General features: G+C 47.7%; 1 protein-coding gene across 1 annotated transcript in view; it reads right to left on the bottom strand.

Annotated features, from left to right (window-relative positions):
• atp10b (ATPase phospholipid transporting 10B) overlaps nt 1-10,461 on the bottom strand; it is a 28,820-nt gene extending 18,359 nt beyond the window's left edge. Inside the window, exons 1-2 of the mRNA XM_067248093.1 lie at nt 10,389-10,461; nt 9,819-9,870 (exon numbers count right to left, since the gene is read on the bottom strand). Of these exons, the coding sequence (XP_067104194.1) occupies nt 9,819-9,870; nt 10,389-10,461 (125 nt within the window). The remainder of the gene's footprint in view (nt 1-9,818; nt 9,871-10,388) is intronic.
• Nucleotides 10,462-11,849: the final 1,388 nt, after the last annotated feature.

Genomic DNA, 11,849 nt, shown 5'->3' with positions numbered 1-11,849 from the left:
GTTTTTCATGGTATCGTTTTTTTAGTTGAATGATAAGGATTGGTTTGGTGTTCAAAATGTGTCACATAAGATTTAGTACGTGGAGGAGGATCGTACTCTGTCCGTCTCTATCTCCCCTGCGTTCTCTCTGCCTCTCGATCACTCTTTTCTAGCTCTAGCTCTTCACTCCCACTCTCCCTCTCTGCCTCCCTCCCTCCCTCCCTCTGCCTCTCCCTCTCCGCCTCCCTCCCTCTGCCCCTGCCTCTCCTTCACACTCCCTCTCTCTCATTATCGAGGTGTCGATCAGATGTCTCTCGCCCTAGGATAGAGGCTGACCACAGGAGGGCTTGTGTCTATCACCCTGTGTACTGGTCTGTATTGCAGCACGTTTCTCCTATCCGGCTCATCTGCTGCTTGCAAATACCATCAAATGCGTGGCTGTTCTTGACTTGTGTGTCATCCACTGCAGTAGCTGGTCTCTGAATCCTCTGAGGCAGAGCTCACTCATTAAAACTTTGGTCTCAGTGTGAATCAAGCAAACGTATCAATCTTTCACTGTTTTCGAGGCGAACAGATCAATGTGAAAACTGCAGCTGAATCTGTCTCGGAGTAACAGAATTATTCTGATGCAAAAATGATTGATTTGCGCAATATGCTATTGGAGGAATTATAGCACCAATCCCCATCTCTCCTTTTCTCTTTCTGTCTCTCTTTTCTCTTCTCTCGTCTCGGGCTGTGGAGGCTTCGACTGCTGTTCCTAATGAGCATGCAAAACATATCTCTCTGACGTTTCAGGGGGTTATCAAGAGGGGCTGTGTGTGTGTGTGCGTGTTTGCATGAGGGTATGAGTGTATGTGTGCATGTGTGTGTGTGTGTGCGTGTTCGTGCGTGCGTGTTTACACTTTAAGAGTACAGATGCAGAGCAACAGACCAGGGGGAGCACCTGGGCAGGAGGTTGCCTGCTGGCTGTTCTCTAGCATGGCCGTGTAATTACGGATCTTCACAGATGGTTCTGTTTACCTCTGCTTTGACATCAATGGAGCTTGGAGAGGGACAGAAACCAGCCCGGCTCGACCCCTCTGTCTCCGAGCCTGTGCCCCCCTGTCTCCTGCTCGCTGGGACACACTGCTGCACCCACACAACACACAAACGTCCCACATCATACATATTCTATATGTCCTCAACTTCCACAACGGATAATGGTGCTCTCTTTCTCTACCCAGATCTCTCTCCGTCTCTCTCTTTCTCTCTGGAGGAGTTCACCATGTCCTGTTCATCAGCCAGGGAGACCCACACCACATCAGACCCATTATTACAATACAATCCCCCAAAAACTGGAGAGATAAGGACCAGAGCATAGGGAGAGTGACAGAAAGGAGAGTGAAGTCAGAGAGAGAGAGAGAGAGAGAGAGAGAGAGAGAGAGAGAGAGAGAGAGAGAGAGAGAGAGAGAGGGAGGGGGAGAGAGACAGGTGACAAAACGAGTAGTGAGATCATCTCATCCTCCGATCACAATGTGATCACTGGCAGAGAGCAAAACGACCTTCAATACCCTTGTCAGAAGTACTCCGCAAAAAAAAACCTTACTGTTACGGCAAGTACACAGCACACACACACACACACATGCACCAGTTGGAAGAGGGAGGAATACAAAGACCGACATTTTCTATAAAACATGACAACATAGAATATGTAAATGAGATAAAACAGTGCACAAACAAGGCCAAACAAGGCCCTTACGCTTGATAAAAACCCATATCAAGGTTGGTTGCACAGCGACAGCAGCAAGGCAGCAGCTCGCCTCCACAGCCTAACAAACGACCATTAGGAATCTGACAGGATGACATGAAATACATTTGGGTTTGGCAAGGATATCTGACAGGCTAAGGTTGCTACAAGACCTCTATCACCACTACTGCAGCCATTGTAGCTTAGCATAGACAGGGAGGGTAAGGAGAGAAGGAGGGAGGGAGATGGATAGATAAACAGAGAGAGAGATAGAATATATCGTCTCTGTATGACAGTCAGAAATAAACAGCTTACAAAAGCTTATCACTTTAATAATTACACCATGACAAGTCCTTATTAGTTCCGATCGCGTAATAAATCTTACATACTCAATACACAATATGGTTGTAACGCCTTGATAATGTATGAAAATGCATTCGATCTTCCCTGATCTCTCATCTTTCATGATAAAGCTCTCATCCCTTTCTCCTACCCTTCATCACCCCTCTCTCCTACCCTTCATCACCCCTCTCTCCTACCCTTCATCATCCCTCTCTCCTACCCTTCATCATCCCTCTCTCCTACCCTTCATCACCCCTCTCTCCTACCCTTCATCACCCCTCTCTCCTACCCTTCATCATCCCTCTCTCCTACCCTTCATCACCCCTCTCTCCTACCCTTCATCATCCCTCTCTCCTACCCTTCATCACCCCTCAGGGCAGTGGAGAGAGTTCCACCATATTGGCTGTCAGAAGGATACATTACAGCACATTATGTGACCGCTTCCAAACCTTGTTCATTTCCTGGTATGAGTCCTATTTACCGCTCCGTAAAAGACTTTTAGGTTCTATATGTACTGTTAGGTTCTATATAGAAGCCTTAGGCCAGATAGAGCTTTAAATAACTTTGTTTTTTAGAGTGTGGAACCCTCAGGTCTTGCAGTTGCAGTAGAATGATGTGGTAGAATGCTGAGCTGGTAGGGTTGTGGTCCACTTGTTTAACTGCCCACGAACCTCCTCCCCTCTCTCCCCTCCCCACTCTCCTGTCTCCCTTCCCTCCTCTATCTCACCCCCCCCCCCCCCTCCATCGGCCCAGCTCTGTGTCTCGCCTCATCTCTCATGGCACGGCAGCGCTCGCGGTGACTGGTTAAGTACACGCCTCAAATTAAAGATTAGGAGGGGAATGGGGAGGGGGGGGGGGATGGGGAGGGGGGGTGTTCACCCACCCTCCCACCCACCCACACCACACACACACACACCCGCCCGCACATACAGTAACCATCACATACACACCCCTTAGGCAGCTGCTGTGATTATGACTAAACTTCCAATGGGTCATTTTTCTGCTACTTAGCTTAGATACGGAAAGCTCCTGGCAGAGTCGTTAGGACAGACATGAGCTAGCTTGTTCTACAGACACTCATCTTAGCTCTGCCCTGAGCCCAGATCCAGCATATGTACAACTTGGTATCATGCAGTTCAGACTCATTAATGGAGTCAGACATATTTGACTGTATTGTGTAATGATCCCAGTACTGCAGTATACTGTATTGTGCTGTACAACAAAGTTCCTGTATGTAGGTAATAATGTATGCTACTGTAGTAGGTTACAGGCTTCTGATCAATACTCTCACTAGCGTCTGTGGTGCTAATTCATTTAGATCCACTACGCGTAGCAACGAACATTCCACTGCACTGTAGTAGACAGTAACGTATATCCATTGATGGAATTGATTCAACTCTGTCTGAATACATTTGAAGAAGGGCACTGAAAAGACGTTATGATTCTTCATCAAGGAAACTTCAAAGGAAGAATAATGTGGAGCCGCCATTTGAAAACCGACGGAGAAACCTTGAAACCACCAAGAACCTTTATTATCTGAAAGAAAAAACAGATATGCTTTTTCTTGACTCCGCTACACGATTGAGCCCCCCCCCCCCAAAAAAAGTGCTGCGTTGTCATAGCAACAACGAGTAAAAATACCACCACAAGCTTCTTCTTTTTCTCTCTCTCTCTCTCTTCTCTACTCTCCTACGAGCTGTAAAAAAATAAATAGACAAAAATAAAATAAACAGAGAGAGCTGAATCGGTTTGAATAAACAAGATCAAAATGGTCGCTAATTCACAGACACAAGATAACGGTGCATCCTCGCACCAACCTATCGTGAGGGGAGAGTCGACGCAGCTCTCCCCGTCCCCCTCGAGCTACACGCTCCATTATCTGACGTCCCGGGCCCTCTGCCCATGAAGAGAAACCCAGCCCTGTCAGGGTAATGACTGCCATGAAAGGAATGGGTTCACGCCCCGCTAATTCCTCCATACCCACAACCCCCTGCAGCTAGTTAGTTAAAATCCTGAACTCCCGGCCAGCTGATTACCATTAAAGCCAGGGGTATTAGCGGGCTGGTAGAAATGTGGCGCTATCGCAGCCCTCCTATTGGCTGTGGAAAATGTGCCGCTATCGCAGCCCTCCGATTGGCTGTGGAAAATGTGGCGCTATCGCAGCCCTCCGATTGGCTGTGGAAAATGTGGCGCTATCGCAGACCTCCGATTGGCTGTGGAAAATGTGCCGCTATCGCAGCCCTCCGATTGGCTGTGGAAAATGTGGCACTATTGCAGCCCTCCGATTGGCTGTGGAAATAACGACCTCAACGTAGGTTGTGTGATTATTGGAGAACACAAATAAAAAAGGACCAAAAATATACGAGAAAATGACCGCCCCAACAACCCACCCATCTTCCCTCCCTCCCTCACCCCTTTCCTCTCCCATCTCCCATGGTTGTTCCCAGGCCTAGCACATGCGGAGACTGTCAGAGTTAGCATGCACCACAGGTCAGCGTCACCTTGCGGAGCTCTGAGGTGTCCAACAACATGTCTGCTCACTGTGGGTCAGCGATGTTGACAGATGTGTTGCTGCGTGACTTGAGTGTTACAGTGTTTCTGTCACAGGTGGGATTCAAACCTGTAACATGTATCGAAACCCAGGAGGAGTGTGTGTGCGTGTGTTTGCGAGTGTGCGTGCGTGCGAGAGAGAGCGAGGAGGCTCATGATATCACATCTGTGCTCCATTGACATCCACACTGACCCAAGTGAGTCAGCAAAGGTCTGCAGACACACACACACACACACATATGCACACACACACACACACATATGCACACACACAGGCTTCTGTCTCCCTGAGTTTACCTCTCTAAATAGCCCATTGGTATGTCATAGACAGGGGCACCACACTGGTGCTGGCTGACCTACCAAATAACATCGCCCAAGTACACAGCTGACCTTAGTGGTCCTGGAGGCCACTTCTGTGTGTGTGTGTGTGTGTGTGTGTGTGTGTGTGTGTGTGTGTGTGCGTGTGTGTGTGTGTGTGTGTGTGTGTGCGTGCGTGTATGCATGCACAGACAGATTATCATTATGCACTCATAAACACAGAAATATAAGCATGTTCAAACATCCATGCAGTGCACATGCTGGAACACACACACATTAGCACACGCACACACACACACATTAGGACACACACTCACACACACATTAGCACACACACACACATTGACACAGGCACACACACATAAAAGTGCACCCTGACCCGTGCAAATCTGTACGTTCTCACAAACACGCCACCACACACACACACACACTCCAACAGAGGGTAAAAAAAACTGCTACTATCTCTTCAATCAGTTCTGAGTAAAAGCGAACATTCCTTCCGCACCAGGGGCGGTTGTTCCTCCTCTAATTACAGCGCTGCCATGCAGCTGTCTGGGGTCCAGCACCGTGGGCACACTCTCAACCCCCCCCCCCCCCCCCCCCCCCATCCTCTCCCCCCCCCAACGGTCTGCAATCTCTGACCCATCCTGGTTCGTATGATCTTTGATTCGGAGGAGGAAATGGTGTACAGGAAGTGATGTAAACATTCCTACTTGTTAACCAAGGGGTTAACTGTGGGGGGTCTCCAGGAAGCAGTGGGGGTGCTGCTGTTCAGCCAAGCATGCACACACACACACATGCACACACACACGCACGCTGTCTCAACCGAGACAGCAGGGATCCACTGATCAAAAGAGGACACATTTAAATTCCTACAGGTAAACTCCCATACCCCTCTCCATCTCTCCCCTTTCAATCCCTCCTCTTTCCTCTGCCTCCCTCCTCTCTTTTTCTTCTCTCTCCCTTTAGTCCTCATCTCTCTCTCCCCTCCCCATCTCTTCTCAGAGTCCCCTCTCTCTTCTCTCTTTCTCTCTGTTCCCCCTCCCTCTGTTCCCTTCTCTCTCTCATTACTTTAATCTTAAAAGAGACTGCCCTGATGAGCGCAGATCAAAGCGCTGAGTTCGGGTCACCAAGCACGTCCGAACACATACAAGACACACACACAAGACACACACAGAGTATTGACTCTGCAATGGCAACCTCGTCAGCAGCCAGCAACTAACCTACCAGAGAGAGAGAGAGAGAGACAGAGAGAGAGAGAGAGAGATGAGAGAGAGAGAGGAGAGAGAGAGAGAGAGAGAGAGAGAGAGAGAGATTGTGAGAGAGAGAGAGACATAGAGAGAGACAGAGAGAGAGAGACATAGAGAGAGACAGAGAGAGAGAGAGAGAGAGAGAGAGAGAGAGAGAGAGAGTAAAAAAGAGATCGAGAAATAGACAGCGGTAAAGAGATAAAGTGACAGAAAGAGAAAGTCAGAAATAGTAAGAAAAGAGAGAGGTACAGGTAGAGCGAGGTGAAGAGAGAGGTAGAGAGAGAGAGGTAGAGCGAGGTGGAGAGAGAGGTAGAGAGAGGTAGAGTTAGAGAGGTAGAACGAGGTGGAGAGAGAGGTAGAGAGAGGTAGAGGTAGAGAGAGGTAGAGAGAGAGGTAGAGAGAGAGGTAGAGCGAGGTGGAAAGAGAGGTAGAGAGAGGTAGAGGTAGAGAGAGGTAGAGAGAGGTAGAGAGAGAGGTAGAGAGGTAGAGAGAGGTAGAAGTAGAGAGAGGTAGAGAGAGGTAGAGAGAGGTAGAGAGAGAGAGAGGTACACGTCTGCTCCACCTCTCGTCTCTCAGAAACCTGGCGTGGCAGAGAACGAGCACAGCAGCTCCCAGCAACATGATTGTTATCTTTGGAGGTGTTACGCAAGAGCCAGGCTTGAGTGTTGAGGTTCAGGAGAGAAAATGTTGGGATTCGGGAGAGACAGCGTTGGGGTTCAGGAGAGACAGTGTTGGGGTTCAGGAGAGACAGTGTTGAGGTTCAGGAGAGATAGTGTTGGGGTTCAGGAGAGACAGTGTTGGGGTTCAGAAGAGACAGTGTTGGGGTTCAGGAGAGACAGTGTTGGGGTTCAGGAGAGACAGTGTTGTGGTTCAGGAGAGACAGTGTTGGGGTTCAGGAGAAACAGTGTTGGGGTTCAGGAGAGACAGTGTTGAGGTTCAGGAGAGACAGTGTTGGGGTTCAGGAGAGACAGCGTTGAGGTTCAGGAGAGCCAGTGTTGGGGTTCAGAAGAGACAGTGTTGTGGTTCAGGAGAGACAGTGTTGGGGTTCAGGAGAGACACTGTTGAGGTTCAGGAGAGACAGTGTTGAGGTTCAGGAGAGACAGTGTTGGGGTTCAGGAGAGACACTGTTGGGGTCCAGGAGAGACAGCGTTGGGGTTCAGGAGAGACAGTGTTGAGGTTCAGGAGAGACAGTGTTGGGGTTCAGGAGAGACAGTGTTGGGGTTCAGGAGTGACAGCGTTGAGGTTCAGGAGAGACAGTGTTGGGGTTCAAGAGAGACAGTGTTGTGGTTCAGGAGAGACAGTGTTGGGGTTCAGGAGAGACAGTGTTGAGGTTCAGTAGAGACAGTGTTGGGGTTCAGGAGAGACAGTGTTGGGGTCCAGGAGAGACAGCGTTGGGGTTCAGGAGAGACAGTGTTGGGGTTCAGGAGAGACAGTGTTGAGGTTCAGGAGAGACAGTGTTGAGGTTCAGGAGAGACAGTGTTGGGGTTCAGGAGAGACAGTGTTGGGGTTCAGGAGAGACAGTATTGGGGTTCAGGAGAGACAGTGTTGAGGTTCAGGAGAGACAGTGTTGAGGTTCAGGAGAGACAGTGTTGGGGTCCAGGAGATACAGTGTTGAGGTTCAGGAGAGACAGTGTTGCGGTTGAGGCGAGGGAACCACCGCTGAGCGGGGAAATCTCGCTGTTCCGTCTAAAAGAATCCTCCATGACCAGACGCTTACTAAGGCTCCGTTTTACCTCAGAAATGACCAGACGAATGTTCTCATAGCTCGAGGGAGCAGACTGACGTCACTCCCCATTCACTGATACTCACAGTTTTAGTCCACACACACACACACATACACACGTGGGGCTGAAGGAAGCAGTGTTTTTTCCAGATGAATGCATGCATGGACTCAAGAGTTGAGAAGGATGACCCTTCATAGAGAATGGACGTACATTACATGGTCACTGGGTCTAGAGATCGCTAAGAAGAGATGAGAGAAGGATGGAGAGACTGGGACAGAGGGCTGTGGAGAGAGAGGAGTGAGAGATGGAAGGAAAGGCAAGATTGAGGGATGGAGGGATGGAGGGATTGATGAAATGTGAAGGGAAGGAGGGATAAAGGGAGAGGGGGGTGGTTGAAGGGGAGAGAGGGACTGAGGGATGAAGGAAATCCAGGGAGAAGGATGGAAAGACGGATAGAAGGCTGGTAAAGGGGTTTCTGTGGCCCCTCAAGGCATCTCCATCCTGTGTTCTCCATCCTGTGTTCTCCATCCTGTGTTCTCCATCCTGTGTTCACAGTTGAGTCTCTTCACAAACCTTCACTGTGGCAACCTGGGTCTGAGCAAACTGTGTTTCCACTCAATCACACATACAGTATGTATGAAGTATAACGCCAACACAAGGAATGAAAAGATGCATGAATTCATGTGATATAAATTTAGTGATCAATATCAATTCACTATGAAAAGGCCTCTATTTGAATATGAAGATCTAGGATTGCGATCTTATGAAATCCAGTCCATTCAGATCCATGCGCATGGGTATGGATCACTGCATCAACAGAGCTGGGATTGTGTGAGACAAACGCACATCTTTTTTCACCCCTAAATAGCAATCCATTGATATGTGCCGTTATATAACGTCTCTATTTTCTCTCTCCCATTCTCCAAGGGTTTCTATGTTCTGTATGAGTCTCTAAACCCGCCCTCTATATCCCTCTTGCTCTCTATCTTCAAGTTGATGTAACAACAGAACATCTGCGGTCGTAATTGAACAACCATAAACCAATACGAATCAATAAAGACAGCTGAAAAATCACCGTTATATGTCAATGTCATTGCTATGAATTTTCTCCGGATTTCAGTTATCTGTCCAGCAGGATCGATAGGGGGTGCTCTTGGTATACAGGGGGAAGTTTTCCCACGTCCCCTTCAAGCCGTCTCTGCACTCAAAGTCACACACATGATGGTAGAATTTAACTAGCGGCTAAATTATCGCCGTAATTATCGTCCAGACTTGTGTTAGGCTATTAACGAAAATATACGTCATCACTCCTGAACTGCCAAGAGGAGGGGGGGGGGGGGTCATTTACGTAGACGATGATGCGCTTCTCATCTTCAAAGTGAAGTGGGTTTGCCTACCTCTCACCCCCCAAAAAACGGAGAAACACATTGATGATGCGATTGGGGGTGGGGGTTGACATGCGATTTTTGTGCGTTTTTTTTTTCCATGAATGCATGCTGTCATGTCAACATAATCGTAGCTAGAGAAACCGTTTGACACGTAGAACAGACAAGCGGCACTCTCTCTCTCGCAGCGCGCGCGGGGCTGTGCGTACAAGTGCGCCAGTGAGCGTGTGTTTTGAATTCAAATGCAGCCAACATCATCCATGGCCGAAAACGCAGAGAGAACGGATTCAGCCCTGAAAATTACCCAACAACAAGCAAGAGCGATTCCCGTTCAGAATCCCTAGCATTGTCAAAATATTGTCAGACAATTAACTATTCGGAATTTGATGGTCTATAGCCTACAATAGGCTATTTCTCATGTTCAACAGTCACACATGACGAGAAATCATAGGTAGGCTACCTGGGTAACCTTGGGAATAATTACACATACATAACAGCGTTACGGATTTAGAGATGAACATAGCCTACCATGTTGACTTCTGACACCATGTCTATGCTTGCGATGTCTATGTTCATTCCGACCGCCACCGGCGCACCTGTGAAAAAGACACACGTTAGCCGACTCTACGGGAGAATGACTGTTTCATCACGAAATGTCTTTACATTTGGGAACGCTATACAACATTTATCTTACCTTATGTTGATGTTAATAGCCTAGTGCTGTCTTGTGATCAAGACAACTCCTAATTTAACATTATGGCCATGAAAATTATCATCTTGTAAAAAATATTAATAAAATCAGTGACACAAAACCCTGAGTAGTGGTAGCATAGACTGAATCGATGATTAAGTTATAATGTTCTCTGCGTAAAGATAATGACATCAAATTAAATGGTAGTAGAGAGAATCTCGGAGAGGCAAGGGAGGATGGGGTTATTAAGTGTTTCAGTAGGTTTAAACACTGAGGGCCATTACTATAGTTAGATACAGCTGGATATGTGCGATAATACTGACCGGGGGGATCGTTTCACCAGGAGTTCATTAACCATGTAACGCACGTCATAAACGCATGCAAACATGCCATTCAGTTTCTTCACGTTTTTTTCCTCTTTACCTCCGAAATCCGGCCTCAACCGAATGTCATATCCTTTCATCAATCGGTCCACCGTGTCCTTCACCAGCGGCATGTTGCTTGGATCCTTTGCGTCCTTGCTGTTGGTTAGACGGGGCATGCAAACACATCTCATTAGTAACATGTTCCACACATGCACGGGCACACGATAGCCTCTACGTGCCATGCAAAGCAGCAAGGTGTGAACCGAATTAATTACCTTTGCACGCAGACAAAAGTCAGAAATAGCGGTAAGGTAAAAATTCCAAAGCGGTTCTTCCTCATCCTCCCCATCGCAACAGTTTTGATGTGGTTTCGGGATGCGGCTGAGGAGGTACGAACATCCAACTTACTCCACACAGCGCAGAAAACCCAATGAGAGGCGCATGCGTGCATCCTACCGGCAGATGAAAGGCGGGAGAGGGATGATGGTGGTGAAGCCGTTTCTCTTGCAGAGAGAAATTAAAGGGGCAAGATGATGAGCGTCATGAAGAGAAAAATTAACACATCTATGACCACGGTAACAAACGGTTAAATGACACCTAATGTAAGACTACAATGGACAATCTAGAAAGGATTAGAAAAATAGCATTATCTACAGTTAAAAGTCAAAATAAGTTTATTTTGGTAATGTCGTGGACAATGAATTTAATTCTGTGTACATGACAGCATGGTTCAGTACACAGTAGAGTTGTTTAAGTAACAATATTACACAATGACAGTCCTGTGTTCCCTACCTTGAGTCCTGCATAGAATGTTTTAATTGAAGCATATAAAATGACAGAATCTCACTGTCTATATACACATGGAAGCGTGCACACACACACACATGCACACACACACACACACACACGCACACACACACACACATGCACACACACGCACACACACGCGCATGCACACACACGCACACACACACAAACACACACACAGCAGGGTAGAAAGTTCAAACGTGCCATGTATCCATAAGCACACAGTTCATTTACACAGTCCTATAACTTGACTAGGAGGAATGGCTTTAAATACAATCAACCAGATATTAAATTCAATGCTCAGTAGTAGTCTTATGTATTTCACACAGGAAGCACAAACACAGTTGCAATATTATGATACGCATATACAAAAATAGAAACTAAAAGCAATATAATAAAGAGTGGAGGGGTTATCCCTGAGTTTGATGGCCCTATGAATCACAGCAGAACACAGCACACAGCAGACCACAGAGACGGAGACACAATAACATCCTGAAACAGCCTTCTGTTCTCAGGTTAACTACCTTACTGAGGCTGCAAGGAGAGATGAGAGAGGGGAGGGGGGGTAGAGACGAGAGAGGGAAAGGGAGGGGGGTAGAGAGAGAGGGAGAAGGGGGAGGTAGAGAGGGAGAGAGAGTGAAGGAGAGGGAGAGGGAGAGGAAGAGGGGGGTAGAGAGAGAGGGAGAGAGTGGGAAGGAGGGGTTGGAGAGAG

Source organism: Osmerus mordax, chromosome 12 (assembly GCF_038355195.1).
Source record: "Osmerus mordax isolate fOsmMor3 chromosome 12, fOsmMor3.pri, whole genome shotgun sequence".
NCBI classification, from domain to species: domain Eukaryota; kingdom Metazoa; phylum Chordata; class Actinopteri; order Osmeriformes; family Osmeridae; genus Osmerus; species Osmerus mordax.
The sequence above is the reverse complement of the archived record's forward strand: the minus strand, read 5'-3'. Positions and strand labels throughout refer to the sequence as shown.